The 24,417-nt window shown below is 39.5% G+C and overlaps 1 protein-coding gene across 2 annotated transcripts; it reads right to left on the bottom strand.

The window, feature by feature from the left end:
* Positions 1-237: 237 nt before the first annotated feature.
* Positions 238-24,359, bottom strand: PAXBP1 (PAX3 and PAX7 binding protein 1). Of its 2 annotated transcripts, XM_042031486.1 has the most exons (18): positions 23,841-24,359; positions 22,941-23,069; positions 21,174-21,350; positions 19,862-20,083; positions 19,199-19,302; positions 18,604-18,824; positions 17,471-17,660; positions 13,327-13,450; positions 11,157-11,256; positions 10,565-10,680; positions 7,956-8,155; positions 6,391-6,535; positions 6,118-6,239; positions 5,469-5,545; positions 5,141-5,207; positions 3,496-3,642; positions 2,948-3,102; positions 238-1,755 (listed from the first exon to the last, which is right to left on the bottom strand). In XM_042031486.1, exons 1-18 carry the CDS (start codon positions 24,295-24,297, stop codon positions 1,638-1,640), a joined length of 2,871 nt encoding a protein of 956 aa, XP_041887420.1. In that variant the 5' UTR covers positions 24,298-24,359; the 3' UTR covers positions 238-1,637. The 2 variants fall into 2 exon arrangements, with proteins under 2 accessions (XP_041887420.1, XP_041887421.1); XM_042031487.1 differs by lacking the exons at positions 238-1,755; positions 2,948-3,102; positions 3,496-3,642 and having other exon boundaries at positions 5,138-5,207; positions 5,465-5,545.
* Positions 24,360-24,417: the final 58 nt, after the last annotated feature.

The raw sequence follows: 24,417 nt of genomic DNA, 5'->3' as shown, positions 1-24,417 counted from the left end.
AACATTTTTAGCACTGAAAGATCAAATCTGTCACTATTAAATCATACAACTACAACAGTATTTCAAATATCTAAACTATGATTTATGTATATGAATTCCAGTGTTTATCATACTGTGTTCACTCCAGAAATCCAGCTTTGAAAGATGATTTCTGACATATTGGAATAGTCAACCAGAGCCAGCACCCACATAATTTCCTTCACTCCCTTCCTAAAGGAACAAAGCTTACCAAGTTGCACTGCAACAACTCCTTGACAGATGAGTTTATTAAGCAATTTTTAAAAGCAGGTATTTCTGAGTGTGCTCTATCAATCCCAACTGTTCAAAAAAAACAACTATCCAGTGTCCCAAGGAAGTGTGCATGTTACAAATGGTATGTTTTTAATATAGTCATTTATACCACACGACATAAGCATCAATATTATTCAGTATGCAAATTAATTGCTACAGTTCCCCTAAAAAAAGTTGGGCACACATGGAGAGTAGCTCTTAACCCAAGGCTATGACAGCTGTCCACCTGCCTTGAACCCCAAGATCAAGTCACTAGTGTTCTGATGTATATCAACAGATTTTGGAAGTGGTTTTTCACTTACACTTAAATGCCTTGGGTTTTTTAAGACTAGACTCAGTTGATATTTAGTGGGAAGTGTAACATTTGAATATTTACCACAATATAAATACTTCAAAGGTTTTTTTTCACCTTCATTTTGCTCCATATCTTTAGCCACACTAACCTGAAGAAATAGGTTCCATGAATGACATTACAAAACAAAATCAAAAAAACAAAGCAAACAAAAAAACCAAACTCCCCCAACCCTGACACAACTTAAGCAACTTAGAAAAGGAAGGAGGGTCCAGAATTCAGAGGTAAACCATTACTCCTACAAAATGAAAGGTGTTTGGAGCTTAGGAAGTGCCACCATCTACACATGCACAATAATAACAAATTCTCAGTGTTTGCCTGTATCAAAAAAAAAAAAAAAAAATTCAGCATTGATTCAGATCTTCCTTTTGAAGAACAGTCTTAAGAGTTCCATATTCTGAATGCAAATCTCTTTTTAGCTACTCCACTTGGAGTGCAGCACAGCTGCTTTTAAAAGGTCAGGATCCACTTCAGTGTGTCCCTACTCTTCAACTCATGTGACTTTTCACATATTTGAATGTTTTACCAGCTCTTTTGACCAATAATACGATCATTTTATTGTCAAAATAAGTATTTTTTAGCAAATGAAAAGCTCATCGCAACAGTACATCATCTCTATATCCAGTGTGAAAGCAACATGGTGGTATAAATATATGCATACATTGTATTACACAGAATATATTATACACATTCCAGTTAACCATGGAACAATTAACAGGACTAGATGATAACTGATCATGGGCACAGAGTATTTTTGTAAACAAGATTTTGAGAAACATGAGGGAAAATCTGGTTTCTGGAAAGATGACAACCTTGGGATTCCATTTTTGTTTTTAATGAAGTTAATGATTTTTATTTTTAAGGATGCTGTATATAAGAATGCACTTTGTATTAAAACAAAGATCAATACTTTACAGCTTAAGAAACTTTACATATGTACATAAATTACACATCAGGAATGGTTTTAAAGCTCAAAATGAGTTGTGGGAAAAGTCTATTTTCCTTCTATTAGAATCTTGAACTCTTTTACATTGTGATCATTTGCGACAGTAATGGCATGATCCAGGGCTCGGATACTTGCTAGAAGCTTTATGATCTGCTTGATGTGCTCCCTAAAAAAGAGGCAGGAGAAGTCAATACAGAAACAGAACCATCAATTACATTGATTAATTTTCCAACAGAAGACTACATTATGGAGCCATATATTTCATATTCCTGCTACAGATTTATTATATTTGCTTAAAGAGGGTAATGGTAGATTTGTTAAATGCTGGGAAAAAGCAGGACAGAAGACAGAAATCAAATCAGAACCTGTTATGAAAACAAGGATAACTGGATGTTTCTCTTCCAATAAAAACTTTTACCAAGTTATCATTTCATCTGGTAATTTAGAAACACACCACCAAAAGAAAACAGTTCTTAAGAAACTTAAATCCCGAACTATTACACTGAAACACAGGACTGTACCAAGACTGGAAGACTGTTCATTCCTGTGCTGTTGCTGTTCCCATAGCACGTCAGTTACTTGGCCAGCAGTAACATATCTAATCCAAACTTTTAATTAAGCTGACCATTGGATTCAAGTAAAATGACTGGGATCTCAGTTAAAACAGGTTCATCTAGTTGGTTGTGTAAATAGTCAGAACTTTTGAACTGTATACAAAATACAGTTTGCAATTTAGAAGCCACTATACAGGAATCAGCAACAGACTCACAAGATGAAACAGTCCAAACATGGTAGCTACAAAATTTGGCAGAATCATAGAATGCTTTGGGTTGGGAGGTACCTTAAAGCTTATCTCATTTCAACCCCCTGCCATGCACAGGGACACTTTCCAGTAGACCAGGTTGCTCAGAGCTCCATCCAACCTGGCCCTGAGCATTTCTAGGGATGGGAAGCTTCTCTGGGCAACCTGTGCCAGGGCCTCACCACCTTCACAGCCAGAACTCCTCCCCAGTATCTAACCTAAATATCTTCTCTTTCAGGTTTAAAGCCGCTCTCCCTTGTCCTGACAGTATCTTCTCATATAAAAAGTCCTTCTCCCTGCTTTTTATAAACCTCCTTAAGAATCCAGGACACATAGGAGTAGTGCAAAAAAATCAATGTTTCAGTATTTCCAGCAGTTACTGTTTTCAGACACCTTAAAAATATCCCCATCTACCACAATGTAACATTTCTAACGTGAATTCAAAGAAGTTTCCAAAGACACATAGCAGGATGGAGAGAGTTACCCATGTTTGCATGCATTGCCAAAATAAAACAAATCACAAGAACTGCAACTGCTTTAAATCAAAGTAAGTTACCTTGCATTTCTCTTCTCTACATCAGAGCAACCAATGCTGTTTCTGTAAATTGTATCAGCCAGGTGAACAAGGTATCTACAGAAGTTTTCTAGCTGAGAAATAGTCTTGTCTCCTGTTAGATTAGCAAACCACTGTTTAGGGAAGCAAGTAATTACCTAGGAAAAGCAGGAAAAAGGAAGTTAAACACAACATAACAAAAATTTTAAAAGCTATGTAACATGACTTGTGAAGTCTGCCTAGTAAGACTGCAGTCCCAAGACCGAACTGAGTGAAAAAATGAGAAAACTACAAAAAAACGCACACCAAAATCCAAGCAACAAAGCACTGAAACCCACAGTATACCTAATCAATCTACAGGCATGAGCCAGAGAAGGTTCTTTCTTCAGTCTGTATACTAAAAAAAAAAAAAAAAAAAAAAAATCTACTTTTCACTGACAGTACAACTTTTGAGGTATCAAAGCCAAGATTTCATAGGCAACATCAAGTTTTAACTATATTTTCCTTTCGGCTGAAATCCATTACTTTAAACATTGTTTGATTTTACTTACACTTTGAGCTTTCTTAATGCTGTCCTCTCCATACTCTGAGTTTTGAAAAGCCATAAGAATATATCTATTTAGCAACCCATCTATGGACAGCTCCTGGAGAGTTTTGTTTGACAGGATTCCATACCACTGGAGAAAGTTTCCCAATAACTGAAAATACAACACAGGGAAAATAACTGTTCCAAAATGTACTGAAAACAGAGTTGATCAAACACATCGAACATTTAAAAATATTTACTACTTTAAAATGCTTTGCAAATCTATTCAGAATACAGCCTCCCTTGCTGCTGCAATTTAAACAGAAAATTCCAGAGAAGAGCTCTGTTTGTGTGATCATGGAGAGCAGTTGTTCGATCAACATCAGTCTCTACTTTTCTGTTTAGCTGGGAGTTAATTTTCTTCACAGTCTTTTATTGGAAATAAACTATGATAGCCATGGCTTTGAGCTCCTCCATTCCCCAAAGTAGTATATTTTATTCTGACAAGCACCAGGACAAAAAACCCAGGGTGAGTAAGCTAGGTGACCCCATAACATTCCAGTTGAAATGATGGTGCTTCCACTTGACAACCTTTTCATCTACAAAACCAAAGACCCCTGACATCGAGCCCACTCTTTGACCAAACACCACCTTGCCAACTAGACCAGAATATGGAATGCCATGTCCATCTTTTCTTAAATGCCTCCAGGGATGTGACTCCACCACTTCTCTAGGCAGTCCATTCCCATGGTTCATTATCCTGTGAAAAAATTCTTCCTGATGTCCATCCCAAAGCTCTCCTGGCACAGCTTCAGGACATTTCCCCTCATCCTGTCGCTGGTTGCCTGGGAGCAGAGCCCATGTGGCCACACCCCACTGTTAGGCAGTGACACGGTGTCCCCCCGCACCGCCTCCTCTTCTCCAGGCTAAACAACCCCAACTCCCTCAGCTGCTCCTCATAGGACTTACCCTCTAGACCCTTCCCCAGCTCCATTCCCATCTTTGGACATGCTCCAGCCTCTCAACATCCTTCCTGAATTGAGGAGCCCAGAGCTGGACACAACATTTGAGGTGTGGCCTCACCAGCACAGAGGGACAGTCACTGCCCTGGTCCTGCTGGACACACCATTGCTGGTACAGGCCAGGTGTCCTTGCCCTTCTTGCCCACCTGGCTTGCACTGACCTGCACCCCCAGGGCCCTTCCTGCCTAGAAGCTTTCCAGCCACTCAGCCCCCAGCCTGCAGCTCTGGGGCTACTGTGGACGAAGTATAGGGACCCAGCACTTGGCCTTGTTGACCCTCATCTCACTGGCCTCATCAATCCCAAGGTCCCTCTGCAGAGCCTTCTTGCCCTCCAGCAGATCAACACTCCTGCCCAACTTGGTGTCATCCACAAATTCACTGAGGGTACACTTGATCCCCTCATGCAGATCATCCATAAGGATATAAAACAGGACTGGGCCCAAAACTGAGCCCTGGGGGACACCACTAGTGACCAAACACACCGTGAAGAGGGCACAGTATGTTATCAAAGACTAAGAATCGGGAATTAAGAGTTTTTGCAAATGAAGTTGAAGCAGATTCCATCTACCATTTTCCACAAATTTGAGGAGGATTTTATTGCTACACTGTCTTAGACCAAAGGTTTACCAGACGTATTTACTGACTTACCTTAACAGAAGACCAAAACTGACGTTGGAAAAACAAATATGGACCAGAGTTCTTGTTTTCTAAGATGCTGGAAAGTAAGAAATTTCTTTAATGAGCAACCAAGACCACACCTCTGTCTTGAATTTGCTGGCTTTTTCCTTCCAACACACAGTTCATTTCCATAAATATTCCCTTCCATCCTTCTTGCCTTTGCTAAATGCTCCTAGCAGGATAACAAAAGATCTGTATCCAGGCACTGAATCACACTGGGAAAAACCCCTGTTAACTATGGACAGAAGACAGTGACTTGCGAAGAAAGGTCTAACACCATAGCTGAAAGTAAACTTACTTTTTTGGATACAAGGGCATGAATACGTCATCATCTAGTGTTCTCCTCATTCTTAGCAACAATGCCTTTAAAAGCATCTGAAACAGATAATTTTTTTTAAATGTCCAATGTACTGCATAGTAGTTAAACACTCAGATACTGATTTTTAAAGCAACAAAGAACACTTGTGACCATAACTGTAAACATAGATTCAGATTTGAGCACACAAATAGTCTTAAAGAAGTCTGTAGTAATTGACAGAGCTGAAATCTGACACTTTCAATTAAAACCTGAACTCCTAATATCAGTTCCTGCATTCAAAGAAGGCAAGTAAAACAATCCAATTTCCAGGCAAAACATTTGAAAAGGCTGCAAAGATCTAAAAAAGAAAAGCCTGAGTATTTGTAGCCAATCCTTACAGTGAAACTGGAGACCAACAAGTCTTAATACATCTGGTGTACTTTTTACCTCTAGTATCTATTTTGGGGAGGCTCCATTGAGTTTCTTCTTCTAATTTATCACCATACTTTACTCCCCACAATCAGGCTGCAGAGCATCAAATAATTTAAAAATACTTTTTCTTGCTGTATTTCCCAACATAAGGTATTAAAAATATATTCGAATTCCTTAACTTATGCAACATATGCATGGAAAAAACCCAACAACTTACTTGTGTATTTTTGTTTTCTGCATTCACCACTGAGGGATATCCATCTATTAGTTTCTGTACAATTGCTACCATTCTAGATGTCTGTGTGGTCGAAAAGGGATCCCAGATATTTTCAGAAATTACTGTAAGAGATTAAAGAATTACTCCACTTTACAAATACTCAAATACAGGTACTGAGACATTCATGCATTTATTTACGAAACAGTAAAATCTGAAAGCACAAACAAGCATCAAACTCCACAACCCCTTTCCTCCCATTTTCTAAGCCTATACCTGTTAATTTAGGAAGAACAACTCTCTCTACAATGGTAGGCAATAGTGAAATATCAGCATCATCTTTCACCTGCTCCTGCTCTTCACAGCCATAAAACAGCAACGACTCAAACCACAACATTGTTTCAAAATCTCGACACTTGCCCTAATAAAAAAAGCATTGGAGTTAGATTCCTAAACAAAGATTTGAAGTCAATACATAGAAGTATTATGTATGCAAGTACGATATACTCAGAAAAACAGCTTTAAAACATTCTGCCAAATGAACCAATTCATTCTACCAGCACAGTCAGTAGATGTAATGAAAAGCGATGATGGCTGAAGTAAGATTATTTTTTAGCAGTTGCCACAGATTTTAACTTCTACTTACACCTGAGCCAAACAAAAGCCTACAGATTAGGGTACAAGTTGGAAGTACACCTCAATTGTGCTGCATTATAAAACCACGCCTTCTGGATTTAAAACCTCTCTTTAAGAGCACCTTGTAATTTTTCTAACTTAACAAAATGCTTACCAGCACCAGTAACACAGAGTAGTGAATACAGTTAGACTTGACAATTATGTACCATGTCTCCAACTAACATGAGCTTTGTTTTGTCAACCTGAAAACTCAGAGAAATAGCATGGGGGAAGGGAGAATGCACAAAAACTGCTTTAAATTTAATGAGGGCATCTTTCTTAGATTTTTCCTGGTTTGATTAATGAAGTCAAACATCAAATTAATAAAATTACTTTAATACTCTGAACTTTCTCTGAAGAGGAGTCATGCACTCCTCTGCACTCAGAGAAGAGCTGACAGAAAATCCCCTTCTGCAGATATTCTCTTAGTAGATAAGAAAAAAAAAAAACCACTTCTGAAAAAAGGAGGAAGAGAGGGAGTCAAAAGCCACCTCAACTGTTTGTCCTGGTGGCATCTCATGAAAGCATATGTACGCAGGCTGGACAACGAATGTGTGCCAGGGATACTGGGCTGCCACAGTGCTGTCCTGCTTTTCCCATGTTCTCTACCTAATAACTGGGCAATGAGTACTGTGAGGAAGACTTGGAAATGGCCAGCCAGAATTCTACAGGGTATGAAGGTGTAGGTGAGAAAAAGATACATAACCTAGAGACACAAGTTTAATTCCACATAAGAACAAGCTTCTAAGTTCCACTTCTGATGAAACAGCGTATCTAGATCCACAATTTTCTCTAAAGTATTTTAAAGACTAAATGTATTTTCATAGAACCATACAATGGTTTGGCTTGGAAGGGACCTTAAAGATCACCTAGTTCCAACCCACTACCATGGGCAGCTGCAGACATGGTGTACACCACTCCCTGAGAAGGAACTGGCAATGTGCTAAATTGAACTACAGTCTGCTGGGAACATAGAGGATCAACCAGTCCAGGGCAGCCCCCAGAAAAGCTTTGCCTCAAGATAGATGCCCATGTGAAACTTCATCCCTAGAACACACCTTTAAGAGAAGCGCACATCAAAGGTGCAATTTACTTTGCTCTGCACAAGTGTGAAAGAACCACCATGTAGCAGCTAATGTAGAGGAGCTGCTTGCAGAGGAGCTTACCTCCAAAGGAGTCCAGGTAAGCAGCTGAAGTCTGATTAAAGGGTTAAACAACTTTGGTAAACAGAGGCCAATATAAGCATCCTTATAAGAAGCAAAGTACTTGGAGCGCCAAGCTTCAAACTGTGACTTAATGCAATCAATCGAGTAAAAGCTTTCCAAAACATCTTCAAAAACTTTGCCGGATTCTTTCAATATACGATCTGGCAGGGGAGAAAAGGAACAAGAAGTTAATCACCTACTCCCTGTAATGCCTCTTTCAAGACATTCTTTGATGCTCACTGCCATAAGCTGACTCCCACAAACAAAACCAAAAAAAAACCCATCACCTTTAAAAGTTCAGTTACTCCTGCCTCAAACACACAAAGCTATAAAAACAGGAGCACGTGAGTACTCTCCAATAGACTGTTTTATCACAGGTCTTACTTTAAACATTTCATGGAAGGATTTTAAGTAACCAGACATAGTTAGGATTGGTGATGTACTGGGCTGTATTCAGAGTGGATCTAACTTCAAAGCTGGCCTTGCTTTGCCTCGGAGTTTCAAACAGCTGATCTCCAGGCCCCTTCCAACCCAGATTATTCTACATCTTTGATTATCCAAGGGCAAAAACAGGAGGGCATCTCAAATAAACCCACTGAATTGGCAGTTTAGACAGGGTGGGTCCTGGCAGACACCATGCTACAATGTTGCCCAGAACATGCCTCTTAGCACTGGTCAGTGATTACAGTCCTCTAGCACCTTCTTTTCTATTTTTTTTTTTGTATTTACAGTACCAGTATTCTATGCAGTCCAGACCTTTTTCTCTCTATATAATTTTCCCTTCATCTTTTCTACTTCTCAGGGTTAGTTTCATTTTAATCAGTCATTATTTGCTGCAGCCACAGTTGTCAATATTTGGTTACACGAGTAACCCATACACAATGAACACAACTAGTACACACAGCAGGCAGGGACACGGTTGAGGGAACAGGGCATTACGTCATACAACCACACTTTTCATACTGGGATTAAGAAAAGACACTACATATAAAGTTAGTAGGTCCAAAGTGGAGTCCTCTGTTTCACTGCTGTTTCTGGACTAACAAGAGAGCTACGAAGAATAGCAAAAAAGCTTTATAAATACTATACTTATTCAGAAACTGAACAAATTTCTACAAAATGCTTTTCCACACATAAACCGCCAAGTTACAATTCAGCCCCATTGAGGTTTGAATCTATATAATTTAATTTAGCAAAGTTAATTATAGCACCTAACAACCCTGAACAGTTGCTCTGTTTATCCACAAGCTCTCCCTGTATGCAGTAAATCAGTGCAATCATAAAATTGCAGTAAATCAGACAGCAACTAAAGGTGTGGAAACTGTCTGCACTTCCAAAAGACCTAACAGCTAGACAGTTCATCTAATTGCTTTTCCAATCTGTTCATACTTCAGGTCTCCACAACCACCTACAGCAATGACTTTGCCATTACCTTGACTGTGAGAAGTGACCTCTTTATTTTAAACCTATCCTATCACTTAATTTCATGGTCCCTAGCTCTCATACTGTGAAAAGTCGATAGTTTTCCTACTTGAAGAGACCAAAACCATTCAATCCCTCCTCAAATACAACACAAGCAATTCTGTGTATGTGATCCTTGCTGCTCTCCTCCTCCTCACTTCTTCTAACTCGATTCTCTTTAATCAGAGCAAATGCTAATTGTACCACAAAATTTTTCCACAATATTTGCATTCAACATTGTTTTCTATCATTTGCAAACTTTGCCAGGCTGCAACAAGACTCTACAAAGTTTTTGTCATTGCACTTCTAGAAGCTTATTCACAACTCTACTAAATACTTGCCATGAGCCAAAAAAAGATTTTTAAAGCACTGAGGTTTTCAAAATTTCACAAGTAAGACAAACAGGTATTTCAAGAATGACAAACTATTTTACAAATTGGAAGGAAGACTTTCTGGCAGTCCAAAAGCTTACTGCTTGCCAGCACAAGCATGTTTGAATTAAATAAAAAGAACCTCACTAAGGATGGGCTATTCAGTCAGCTACAAGAAACACAACAGGTTGGTGATAGAGACTATTCTGGTCACAGTGATGATCCTGGAATCAAAAGTTCCTAAACTTCTCCTAAAATATGGTGAAATATATAAATAGGGCTGCATTTGGATCTTTTTTTTTTTTCCTGTCAAATATTTGGTATTTTGTTACATAAGAGAACTGGGATTATTCAACTGGGAGAAGAGGCTCCAGGGTAACTTAATTGTGGCCTTAGAGTACCTGAAGGGAATCTACAAGATGGAGAGGGACTTATTTACAAGGGCTTGGAGTGAGAGGACAAGGGGGAATGGCTTCCCACTGACAGAGAACAGGGTTAGATCAGATATTGGGAAGAAATTCTTCCCTGTGAAGGTGGTGAGGCCCTGGCACAGGCTACCCAGAGAAGCTGTGGCTGCCCCATCCCTGGAAGTGTTCAAGGCCAGGTTGGATGGGGTTTTGAGCAACCAGGTTTAGTGGAAGGTGTCCCTGCCCATGGCAGAGGGTTGGAATTGGGTGGTCCCTTCCAATCCAGACCATGCTGTGAGTCTCTGATAAAAGCTTGGGTAGCTTTTCTAACCTCGCTCCAAGTTGAAGTTTGTGATATCTGTTGAAGTTTCCTCGTCATCGCTGGAAAGGCCTTCAAGGTGATCTGCCATCTTCCCAGTTTGCTCTCTCGCTTGTCTACGGCGAGCTCTGGAAAGGAGCAGCAATATAAGCCAGCTGTCACCTGTAAAACCAGCTATACTAACGCAATAGAAACCAGCTGTTTTCCCCATCTATACAATGAATACGCCCACTTAGGCTTGTCCTTTTAGTTCTAGGAAAGTCAAGCAGAAAAGAACTTTTGCTGTGCCACCACCTCAAGCATTCCACTATGCTGCTGCCTCAAACAATGAAAAGAAACAAAACCAGCAGAGACCATATAGATATGTAATGTATTTACTATGCTTTCTTCTAGCGATTTTAAATCAGTATCATGGAATATTTTTTACACTTGCATGATAAGCTGGGATAAATAAGAACACCTCTGCCCACTACCAGCTGTAGTGTTTTCTTCCCTTTGCAGGGAAGAATCAAACATTGCCACTCATGTTAGCATGTCACACAGGAAAGTTTTATCTTGCAAGCAGACAAAGACTCCTAAAGGGACCAGATATCTCATTCTCTACCTTCTAGCCTCTCTTTCTGCAGTTCGACGCTTGACTTGTTCTTGATAGATCACTCTGTCTCGCCCAAAAGAATCAAGATTTGGTGCCATCAGTGCTTTATCTGTAAAATTACATCAATGAAAATTAAAATGCTTATTTATGGTTTATAAATGTGATGTAGGCAGTTTCGTAAGAGCCTTTTACCCACTTTTAAAACTAAGAGTACTTTGAAATAGAAAGTCAAAGTTTAAAGAAACAAAACAAAACAACAAAAAAACCCCCCAAAACAAACCAACCAAAAAAAAACCCCCACCAACATCCCCCAGAAGCTTGAATTCACCAAGTGTAGAGGTTAAAACAGAAAGCAGTGGAGTTTGGAAAAATTTCCACTTAAATGTCAAATAGTTGTCACCATACTTCACTCTTATCCCTCTCACAACAGTGCCAAACTACATAAAAGTCAACAGTTTTAACAGAAATAGCTTAAATGGAATGTCCAAGAAAAGTGTGCTCCTTACATAAACACATTCACCACATAATTTTTGAGAAGAAAACTAACAAAAAAGAAAGCAGACAAGAGTGACTGGAGCAAGAATATATAATATTTCAGAGTTCTAGTCACAGTGCTTCTAGGTTTATATGCTTTAGATTGCTTAAAGTTTAAAACATATCAAAATCTACAGAAAGATAAGCCATCTTCCCTCCTCTTTTCAAGCTCTGATTATCTTTGTTCCTGGCTATAGAAAACAACACAGCTAAAATAACAGATAGCAGACAGGAGTGTTTCCAGTTCCTCCTTTCCAGGTAAATTTTAAACAGTAGACTGAATGCTAGCCACTGCTCAAGTCCACCCGTTAAAGTATAAACATAAACACTTAAACAACAGCCTATCCAAACTTCAGGAATAAATTTACATGTTCTGACAAAATCTATTTACAAATTCATCATTTAAACTATTAATTATGATCTATGTCAGTATTCCAGCTCAATACCTGAACTACTGAGAGCCATCTCTAAATTTCCAGATACTAAATAAGATCTTTCTGTAAAACCCAACCTCAGCAATGAGAACTACTGCCATCCCATCATTAAATCTCAGTATAAAAGAATCCATTCTAAGCTTCTTTCAGGAAAGAAGTTTCTAATATATTAGGTTTCTAGTTCTCACAACAGCATTTTCCTGATAAAACTGCAAGGCCATGTGATGCCAAGAACTCCAAACACAGTCCTAAAAAGACTATGTATGCTAACCACTCTATAAAGGAACGACCAACACTGACACTCTGACATCCTAACACTTTATCATCTTCAGTGAGTTCTAGCTAATGGTATTTAACAAGATTTCATCTCTGGCAACTGTGGCAGAACAGGGAAATGGCACTGATTATAGGATTTTACATCAGCAACAGGACAGAAAGCCATTTTTAAAAATGGGAAGCTCTCTGAAGCATAAAGAGGATTCCTATTAATAGGGTATTTCATCCATTCATTTAATACACTGAATAAAACCTCCTCCAAGAAACATGTATTTCCATCCAAGTCAACATTTATGCTTTTGTGGAGTTTTACATACTGAAGAGTAGCCACCACAAGAAACCTCCTCAGTGAGAATCCCCCCATCCACAAATTCAAAGTAAGCAGGAATTTTAACTGGCTATTCTTAAACTGTACTTCATATAGGATCACTGTACTAGTCTGATTAGCCTTCCAGTTCTTTAATTTACCAGTTAAGCGTCTGAAATTAAATACTTGTGCTGGCTACAAAACAGAACATTAGACGGAAGTCTAGCCCAGTGCTTTGTGGCTTTATACAGTTAACTGTACATGTTAAATGATGTTTATATAGATTCAGGAAGGCTAAAATAAATTTTTAAGAAGTCCTGATGTAAGAAGAAAATGGGGAGTCACATGCTACCACTACTCCCACTGCCACCATGCATACATTTTTAGTGCTAGGAAAGAGAAAATACAGTTAAGAGAAACAGAAAGGAAAGATGAAGTCAGAGTTAGAGCGGTTTGGAGTTTAAAACAAAACAGATTAGAGAACTTCCATCTAAGCTTGCTTCTACTCATCTCAAGAGTAAGAATAAACTTTAAGACAGTCATACATTAAACATTTACATTTCAATTAAGTCATACTAAGTAAACAAGGTTGTTTAATGAATAATAAAAACCTTCAAGATGGACTGACTTGAATGGCTTGAAAACTCCGAAGATTCATCTTTAATATCATCTTGTCGTCTTTGGACAAGGCGGGAAGCTCGCTGTTTGTACAGCTGGTGCATTGCAGATTCAAGTTCGTTAATCAGAGGCACCTGTAAAAATACAACACACCACGTAATACCCGGATCCTGAGCTGCTCAGCTTCTGGGGTCCCAGCCTATTCCGGAGCAAAACGCTGCCACTGTGCTCCCAGCAGCACGAACTCCTGCCTTTTACTTGTTTGTATCATTTGCACCAGGAGATAGTTCAAGGTGTGGGGAAAATGCATACATTTAATGTTGGCAACTTTCAATCAGAGCACGAGCACTCTGAAAGCAGCTTCCGTGGCTTGAATGAGTCTACACAGCCAGACATCCATTTCAGAGTGCGAAATATTCTTTCCAGTACTCTTGCTTTCCCTACCAAGTGTTACATGTGTGTAAAAGTCTGCAATTCTCCGACATCGATTATTTCTTCTCTATCTTTAAATAAGACTGTAGAAGAATTCTATACTTCAGTGAGAAAATAACCTGACTGTACTCAGAGAAAAAACCACCCATCAATCTAACCTACTGAAGCCAGTAGCTGTTGTTTTGCTCTAACTCTGATTAGCACATGCTGAAATATTATTACTGAAATGAAATCAAACCCTGCATAAGGGTGTTATGCCAACAGGTAATTCAAATCAAATACTCCTCTGGATTATCACTAAAATTAAAACAGTATCATTCGTGCAAGTTATGCATTAATAATTCAGGTAGCTCAAATCAGACCTGTCACTTTTTTTTCTTTAATGAACTATTTTAGTAGCATCTCTAACAAAAATAGATATTATGACAGCTGGGAATTTCCTGACATTAAATAGCATTAAACTGCTCACTTTTTTATTTTGTCATTTCCTGGGACAAGTTAAAATTGGATCATTATAAATATTCAAAGGCAAACCAAAAGTTTTCACAATCTCTTAATTTGGAAAGGCAAGTCCTTTTGGTATGAACACTTAAGCCATGTCCTCCTTACCTCTGAGACGTATGCTTACTCCACAGTCTTCCAGCCTTTTATATTTCATTGCTGCCTACCATCCAGGATTACATTTTTTTCAAAACAAAAGATAAAATCAGAAACTGTTTCCTGATGTATTTTAGAAGGTGACTCAGCAGCTATTAAAGAACCTCCTTCAGTAAAATCTAAGACTCTAGTTTACAGCTACAGGGCCATTTCAGCTCACTGAGACTGACACACACATCAGAGGAGAAAAAGGTGTTAGCTTTGTGGGATAAACTGGGCTCCAGGGATTAAAATGAAAGCAGCTCTGCACCAACTCAAAATACGCACACCTTTCTTTTGGAGAAAAGAGTAGAGAGAAAGACAAGGAGGGAATAAACTTCCAAGTGCCAGAAGTTTATATTTGGAATTGAAGACAGTTTTGAAAACAGAAATAATAAAAAATACTAATTTTACTACAGTTTACCATAGAAAATATAGCTTCTTCTCTTAAACATGTAGAGGAAATTCTAACATTGAATGGCCAAATGAAAATTTTTCAAAGCATTCCTAGCAGTTCTTTCTGTAATTTTCTCAGGATTAAAAAAGAAACCTAGTGATATATTCAGACATATGAATCCACTCAAAATACTTCCCATTTAGAATACAAGAGACTTAGAAGCCCTTATTCTTCTATAATCAGTACTGTGGTTAATGAGTGGCTGACAATTTCACTGACTACTATAAAGTTACAGACCTCATTCCCTGTTTTGTTTAGTGAGTACCTTAAATTCAGCATTTTCAAGGGGATTTTTTGTTCACTTTCCCTGTAGACAGTGGAAAAGCAGAAAGGTCTCTAAACATTTAGATCACAAGGATAATTCTCACACACAGAGCATGTTTTGGTAATTCGTTTTTGCAGGTAAAGTAACAGTTCATCTATTTGTGCTGTCGAACGTATGCCCAGAACAATTCAATATTTCTGTATCCACTGTACGTTCCAATATTCAAAATGTAAAAATGCCATTGCGACGAGCCAGCCTTCTCAGAAAGCATGATTTTGACAGTAATTACTTCTGAAGGAAGTCATGCAATCATCTTCCATTCTATTGGTTTTCTTATTTATGGGGGAAAAAAAGGTATCACACAGGATTTGACTTTTCTAGTGCTGTTTTCTAACATCTGCATAATAGCTGTCTTTTTATACTCTCTGCTGACCCTTAAGAATGGGCAAAGTGATATTAACATTCAGAATCTCTTCAAAATATTGTATTTAAAGATACGTTTTCATATATGTATGTATAGATATACGTATATACACATACGGTATTATTATTACGCACATATATATGCACATATCCTTAAGTATATTCTAATAACTACATATATTATTATAAATAATAATAACAACACTTCAAATATGAAGCAGTCAGGGCCACAGGTTGTACAAAGAAGCTGAAGGTAATTTATCTCTACACTCAAAACATTGGAACAATCTACTATCCTATTGCATTTAATTTAAATAAAAACTGATACTGATTTTCTTACTTGATTTTGTCCCCTTCCAATATCTCCTCTTTAGAAAACTTTTCAGTGTCCTGTGGGCTACTGGTTCTGAATTTGATGGTACTTTTGTCATGCTGCAAGCACTGAATTCCAAACCACATTATCTGGCCAAACAATATCAAAATACATGAAATGCTCCTGTTAGATTGACCACGTCACCTGCTGCTTTCGCGATGCATTTTACATACAAGTACAGCAGCAGCCTCCACCTGAAACCAGCAAAACTTGTGAATGCCCCTAAGAAGCCTGAGATGATAAAAGTCACATCTTAAAAATATTTGAGTAAGACACCTTATGCTATCAAGGAGAACCTCCAGACACGGATTATAGTTATCACAAAAGTAATTTAACAAAAGGTCTTCAGAAAGCAAACACTGAATAGAGACACAGATATTTAACCTGACTTCTGAAATACATATTTATCTCAAAGTAGTAATATAAAAACTTATCTTTGGTAGGAATTCAGCCATCTGGGTAATGAGCACTGCCAGAGCTGCCTAGGAAAGTTATTAACCTTCAACAGCTAATGCTAATACAGACTCAGGAATATGGCTTCTTAAGTGAACAATCAGTTGCAACTAATTAGTTACTAATCAATCAGCTGGGTGAATTAACTGTCCCACACTTCCTGGGTTTGCTTATGACAGTTACTCTTTGCTTTTACAGGACGAAGACTGGACTCTCCCAATACCACTAATAGTGGACAATTAATGTCTAACCCATCAGCACCCAGAATGCTTTTCTATTCCTCTCCCACACCTAATGGGCTAGGCAAGCAGTAGTTTAAACTACTCAATTATTCTGACAAGATATTAAGAAATTACTATACTACTACTGTATTCAAGTCAGAAGACAATGAAGAAATAGCCTATATACTGCTCACTGAATTCTACAGCTCCTGTGTGTGCCTAATATGTATATGTATATATACATGTATAGATATATATATATTCAGGAGCTCCTATTATATTTACAACAAAGTAAGTAATCAAAGCATAGTGCATAATGTAAGAAAAAAGACTAAGTTTTTGACTTAGAGGTACATAAAAGTATCACACTACATGAAAGAAATAATATTTTTAAGTGTGGGTGTCTTCAAACAGCTTTGCTAGTTTTAAAACTTCTCTCCTTCAGACTCCAGAGCAGTACCAAGAAACATCTGGCAGGAGGAAGTTTATAATAACACAGAAAATACAAGTCTCTGTTATTGTGTACAGAAAGCACTCCAGGAAGTAGCAATGTCATAATTCAGCCCTTATTTTTGCTAACCTGATATCCAACCCACGTAAAAAGGAGTATCTGAGTGAAGCTGAAATGCCAGAGTATCTATCAAATCCTGAAGAAACAAAATCTGCAAGTTTTTAGGCAATCTAAAGTCAGTGAGCTGGGAAGAGAGATTGCTGATAATCAGCATAGCATGATAAAAAGTTCTTTTCAATCCTCAAATAACCAAACCTTTTGAAGAATATGCTCTCAAATGACTTTTTTCGAAAACAGAGGGAGATGTGGTGTTTGGCATGTAATAAGAGACCTTTTTTTTTTTTTTTTTTTTTTTAAAGAGATGAATGTTTTTGCATCCTTACCTTTTCACTGAAACACTCAAGCAAGTCTTGGACATACCCTCGCATTTCTTGCAAAAACTTATACCGTTCACCAATACCCCCAGAAGACCCTTCTAATCTTTCAATTGCCTTGGTAGAGTCCTCTTGGCTTTGCTGATGTTTCTCATATTGCTGCCGATTAGCTTTGTGCATTTCTTTCATAGAATCCAACCTGAAGGGCAATGGATAAATAGTAAATTTACATCCAAAAGTCTGTCTATTTCAGACCATTGAGACATCAAACAGACAGTACAGTGCAAGTACTGAGCCTATATATGGGAAATTCTGCAAAGACATTCTCAACCTTTTATTTGTCACCTTCTCCCCTCTCTTCATGAACAGCAAGGCTAATGATTGAAACTCATTTCCTAGACTGTGCTGTAGTGCATTGCATTGGCCACTCCTACAAACTTTTACAGGAGCTGATAGCACAGAATGGTGTGAGGCTGTCCCTAAGGAAAAGCTGGCTGGACAGATCGGGGGTGGATGGGAACTATAGCTTACACAAAGCATTCTTTTTCCTCTACTAACTTGAGTCACTGTCAAAGGCTGCAACACTACAAGGGGAATACAAACCAATTTCGAAGACATGTAAAGTGCAAGCTGTTCATTATATATGATTTCTCACTGCAATTGCATTGTTCATTCCATACCTTTTGCATACCTGACAAGCAGATTACAGTGTTTACGCAAAAAAAAAAAAAAAACCTGTATACGTTAAAAATTAAATTCTTTATCTACTGAAGGGGAAATCTCTCATTCACAGTTTAAAGGAATGCAGCTTGATAAGCTAAACACCTCACTGGCCTTTCATTTCTTCACTATAAGACTGTGCAGTGTCCAGAAGATGCAACTCAGACCTGTCTTCAACAAGATCAATGGCCTCATTTTTAAAGTTTCACTTCCAGAGAAGCAATCCAAGGAGATTTTCGAACAAAGTGTCAATGTCATCTTCACTTTGAGCTTTTTTGTTTGCCTTTTTTTTTTTAATGGATGTGCCAGTCAGTACTTTTCCAGCGATGAAACTCTGTGTTTGCTCACCGAGACTAAAAGACACCTGAGGAACAGAAACCTAGGGGACAGATCTTTAAGTCTAAAAAGATGGTCTGTCCTACCTGTCTTTAAGCTGTTTCTTTACCAAATCAATAGTAACAGGAGTCATCTCATTACTGGGAGTTTTGAAAGGAACTGTATTATCTGTTTTTTGAGACTTGGTTTCCGATGATCCATACGCAGCATAGGTGTATGGAATGCCATACGATGAACCATAAGACAGTGTCTGGTAAGTGTTCTGGTAGTACACATTATTCACTTCCGCAGGCTGACTTGGCTGAACCTAGGGGCAGACAAAATACAATTGTACTATATTAGGCTTTAAAGAAAGGAGAAACTTATTTTTCTTACGTGTGAAAAATGTAAGCAGATACAAAGTGTAATTATCAAGTGGGTTTAAGCATCCAACATCTAAGGTAGAAGAAACAAATGCCCTCAAGAAGGTAAATGGAAAAATCCTCTTAAATGGACAAGTGGACAAATTCTTAGTATCATTATCATTCTGAATACTTACACTATTTCTCTTTAAAGAGCATCAGAATGTACAGACTTAATTTCTCAGATGAAACAGCCTTCTGTAAACTACTCAAGTTTGTAAAGGATTTAGCCAATACTTGCAGAAACAAATCAAAAAAGAGTGCACGATTATGTACATGCCTGGGGTATGTTGATTCCTTTTCGTATCTGCTCTTGTTCCCACCTACTGAGTTCTTCATCTTGTTCCCCCGCCACTAGAGCTTCATCATCACTTCCCTCAATACCTTCATACAAGTAAGAAAAAGAAGATAATGCATTCATAAGGGCCATGAATACAAAAACCTGAAACCATGCCTCAGTGAGAACATCTCAGAGCATCTTCCTTTCCTCTTCATGAGGAATTAAGGACACTGGCCTGTGAATTATTAGCACAGGTGTTCCACTTGAAAGATCCAATGGGTAAATTTGCAATTCACTGCTGGTAAAACCCTCTAATGTTAAAAATCTATGTGTCTTACTAATTCTCCTTTTCCAAAAGGTTATTTTACCTGCTTGCCAGCAAGAAGAGTTCTGTATCAAATGTTTTTCTTTTCACAACTATATGCTTCCTAAAAACAGAGTACAGGAAAAACAAGAACTGATCCTTAGCGTAAGTTTCTATCACAGCCAGCAGTGTGCACAGGAATATAGTTTTGTGCTCAAAATTTTACAAGCACATTCCTCAGAAACACAATACACCTCCAGATTGTTTGAAAAAGTGTTGTTTAAAAATGCTGAATGGCAGCACCTGCAGTGAAAACAGTGTGAATATTTATCAGCTGACGTTCCAAAAAAAGGGTTTACCTATTTCCTCAGCAATCTTTTGCCTTTGGGATTTTTCCTTCACTGTAAAAACTATCCTCCTCTTCTCGTCATCATCATCATCATCACTGGCATCATTTTCATCTTCTCGAACAAGGCGGCTTTTACCTGGTTCACTGTCAACAGGGGTAAAGTCTCCAAGCTCACGAGCCATTTGACGTTTTTTCCTAGCGGCATGAATAAAAGCAGCATCTGGAATTTCTCCTAGAGACAGATGTGTGCACTGTTAAACGACCACTGCAACAAAAGAGGTGTTACAATTTCTTATTGCTCAACTCTGTCACCCTACCAAATCATCTTTGCACACAGAAAAAAAAAAAAAACATGAGAGGAAACAAATCCATACTCACAGAAAACTTTTGCAAGCACCTTAGACGCTAAACACGTCAACTTTCTGAACAGAAACCCTCAAATTTGGGATCATCACAGAAAGTCTGGCTCTGCTTCCAGCAGCTCATGTCATAAGAGCAGAAGCCTGATGTTCCTAGGGGAAATATTCCTAAAGAAGAGGAAGCCCTTTACAGGAGCTGACTATTGCAAAGGGAGGAAGAAAATGAGGTGCATAACTGCGTCACTTCCTATCCCAATACTGCTCCCAGCTCTTCTTATTTTGGGGGAATAAAAAGCATCAACCACTTCAACAGACGATTACTGCTCTGAGATCAAGAGGACACCAAATCAGACACAATTAATATACAGAAGATTGTACAATCAAGGGGAAACATGAAAAGCAGACCTAATTAAAAACTCCAAAAATCTACAGCACAAAACTAACTCAACTTACCTAAGTCATATAAATCAATGTGTGGACCCAGGACACCCATCTGGTATTTGGGGAGCAGACTACTACAGTTAGCAAACTAGTTTCAAAAATATTTCTCAGAGTGATTTCCTTGGCCTCAGGGCCTGACTAGAACCTCAGTATACAAAACAGGATAGGAAAATATTTCAGATACCTTGCAGACCATAACTGAAACATTTGAATTAAAGAATAGATTTTAACTGAAAGCAGTTAAATCTCATGTGAAGTCACCTATTCCAAATCTAGATTTTCTTATAGTTTGTCATCTACTTGAGAGATAAATTCCTGCTTCTGACATCAGGATGAAGCACTCTGTAGCAAAACATTTTCTCTCACAAGGCTAGTAAAACTCAACAACTTTAGAAAATAGTTTCTTGAATTCTCAGATGCTAAATCGTTGGAAACTATTTCCTAATCTCTCGCACACGTTAGTCTGCTGTAAACATTGGCTAAATAATTTGGTAACTTATCAGACATATTACAAAAACCAACCTGGGCGAAGAACATTCAGTGATGACAGAGCACTTGAAAAAGCACCACCAGCTTTTGGTTTTTCTTCTTCCTTCTCACTTTCAACTTCCATTTCTTCTTCACCATGCTCACTGTTTGCAGTCCCATCTTCTTGGCCTATATCCTTATTCTGTCCTGTCTTTTCTAGTGGTGCTTCAACTGGCAAGACAGCAAAGTCCATGTTTTACTCCTTTTATAAAGATCACTCAGATGTATTTTTTTTTTAAGATATAAGAACCAAAAGTGAAAATCAAATGAAAATGTTAAATAATAATTTTATTGTTTGAGATCTAGGAAAATACACTTTCTTAACTGTGATTAAGTCATAGACATCCTCTCAAAATAAAATGTGACCAGGCAAGCCCCACCAACCACTAAACATTCTCCACATTGTTAAGCATTAAGGAAGTGGAGGAACTCAACCTTGTGCAACCTTGTCAAAGTCTCTTACATAGGCAACGGGAAAGCAGTGCCTGTGTTACACCAAATCTTTCCACAAGAACCGACTGATTTCAAAAAAACATTTCATTTTCCTCTTGGGCTACACCCTGCATTAGGTGGGCAACATACATTTTATTACATATTATTTGTACTTGCTGCCTGTGTCTGTATGTTAAACCCAGCTAGCCAATCCAAGCTGCACATATCTGAGGTTTTAGACTCAAGCACTTGTTCAGAGAATCCAGGCTACTCTCTCAGTAGTAGCCTTGAAGTCTTTGTACTATAGCCATATCAATTAGGGAGAGCAAAACAAACTGAAAATAAGCCCACACAGCCATGTGCAAAATGCAATGTTTTAAGGATCTTTGTGACAGAAGCAAGAATCCAGGTTTTCACAGAGGACCTGAACATTAGCGACAGAAACGATAATTTCTGGTTTTGCTCGTGCCCCACACCACTGCATAGGCAATTTAAGGATTCTCATATGGAAGAATTTGTGGGTTTTCTAAATGCAGACAAAACCTTTAAAAATAATTTATTTAAATTTTAAAAGGGTATTTCCTGCATGGCACCATGTTCAACCCCCATTTGCCTCTCTAGATCATTGCAATCATAGATCATAAGTCTCCCAACTCGTGCTCATAGCATTACATAATCTATGTAAAAACGTAAGTGGAAAAGGAGTCACTGCACTTTACCAACGAGCTTCCCAAAAACCAATAGTACAAAGAAATTGAAGTCCCAGGCTCTATTCCAAGCTCTCAAGGACTGTACATTGTTAAAGAGATCCTTTTGCTCCAACACTTTCAGTCTGTTGTCTTAATCAAATCTACCCTAAGGTCCAAGTCCTGAAACAGGCAGCTGTTGAACAATTAACTTAACAACAAAGACCACCACTCTGCTCACCCCAACAATCCTCCTTTTCAAAGAAAATGCATTACAAGGACACATCCTGTCAGACAAGCACAGGTACATATTCAAACTAATGTTAATTCCTTCCTAATTCAATAAGCAACTCATCTGTCATAAATACAGCTGCAATTCAGAATACTGATGTCTACTGACAACCACCTAACAGAGCTGAGAAGTTTCATCCTTCTATGTTAATTTCTACATGAGAATCAAAGAGCTCTCCACCAACTGCAGAACAGCATTCATAAGGCTCAAGTAACACATTTCATCTGCGCACTACCTCAGCTGTAAATGTGAAATCTTCTAGAAGACTAACAATTCATCTTGAAAACAAGAAATGAAATTACAGTACTTCATCTTTTCCACTACAAAAGTTACTATTAGTTTTGCAGTTACCATCTGTTGGAGAATTGGCCTCTGTTCTAATTTTTGATTTTTCAAGATCTTCTTTGTATTCTTTCTTCAATTGTTTTACAATCTTTTTGCTGTAACTTGATTTCTTCACTTTGAAAACTTCTTCAGTTTCTTTAAAAGAGAAATTGGATAACATTACATTAGCTCTGTCAAGCATACTTATTTAGTAAATCTCTTAACTTTGTACCTAGAACTTCACAAATGCCATTAACAAACATTGTGGGGTTCTTTCCCAGTCTAAAATGAAATTCTATGGTTTCACTATTTCCATCAAGATTTCAAATTACGAATCTTAGAAACCAAGTTCCAGTGATTTCAAAATAATTTCTTCTAAGACGACTCAAAACAATACAAACTGTTCAGACAACAGACAGTGAGTCCGAGGTGACCCGTGAACACCAGCCACATCAGATTAAAACAAACTCGACACAAAGCCACGGGATAGATGCTCCTCAGCCAACACTGATGGTTCCAGGGGGTGGCTACGGGCTGCACCTACTCCCGCACAAACCTGCGGGCCACCCAGGTGCAGTGAACGCAAGACAGGTGATGCACCAGCAACACAGAGCAGTGGCAGTCTAGCGCCCTACATCACAGCTAAGCCCGCTGGGAGCATGCTGGCCCCGCAGGAGCCAGGTCGGACTGGGGAAGGGGCTCCCTACCCGCGCATCCCTGGCTGCCCGTACCATGCCCTCAGGGTTCGCCCCCTCTTGTGTGATCCAACATCACCCCACGGCACACGGGGCAACCCGACTGCCTGAAAAAATAAGCACGGATCCCGGCTCTTTAGGAGGGCCGGGGGCGCGCAGGCGGCGGGAGGGAGGCCCAGTGCAGGCTGAGCAGCTCCGGGTCCCTTCCGCAAGAAGCGACCACTCGCCTCACCCTCCTCCTCGTCCTGGAAGCTGAGCAGGCTGGCCCTCGGCACCTCTTTGTTCTCCCGCGGCCGCTTCTTCTCCTTGGGGCGCCCGGCCGCCGGCAGCCCATTGCCCTGCTGGGGCTGCGGCGGCGGCGGGGGGCGCAGGACAGCGGGCGCTGGCAGAGCCCCCAGGCCTGCTCGGTCGCCTCCCATCAAGCCCAGCCCCAAGCCGAGAGCCGCGCCGTAGCTCGCGGCGCAGGCGAAGGCCGCGGGGCTGCCGGGCAGGGCGAGGGGCACGCAGCCGGCGGGCAGAGGCAGGAGCCCGGCGCCCGACGCCAGCGGCATGGAGGCCTCGCTGGGCCCTTCCCCCGCCACCCCGGCCGCCGGCGCCGGCTCCTGAGGCGGCTCCTCGTCGCGCTCCTCATCCTCTTCCTCCGAGTCGTTCCGCTTTCGCACGTTCACCCTCCGCGCCTTGCGGAACATCCCGCCCGGCACCGACCGGCCGCCCCGCCAGGCCCCGGTGCCGCCCGCTCCGGCCGCCCCGCGCCGCGCGGGACGGCCGGAGCGGGCGGCACCGGGGCCTGGCGGGGCGGCCGGTCGGTG

Source organism: Corvus kubaryi, unplaced genomic scaffold, assembly GCF_017639235.1.
Source record: "Corvus kubaryi isolate FWS band 111438036 unplaced genomic scaffold, C.kubaryi_AGA036_p1.0 37341, whole genome shotgun sequence".
NCBI classification, from domain to species: Eukaryota; Metazoa; Chordata; class Aves; order Passeriformes; family Corvidae; genus Corvus; species Corvus kubaryi.
Note: the sequence above shows the minus strand (reverse complement) of the source record. Positions and strands in the feature narration are given on the sequence as shown.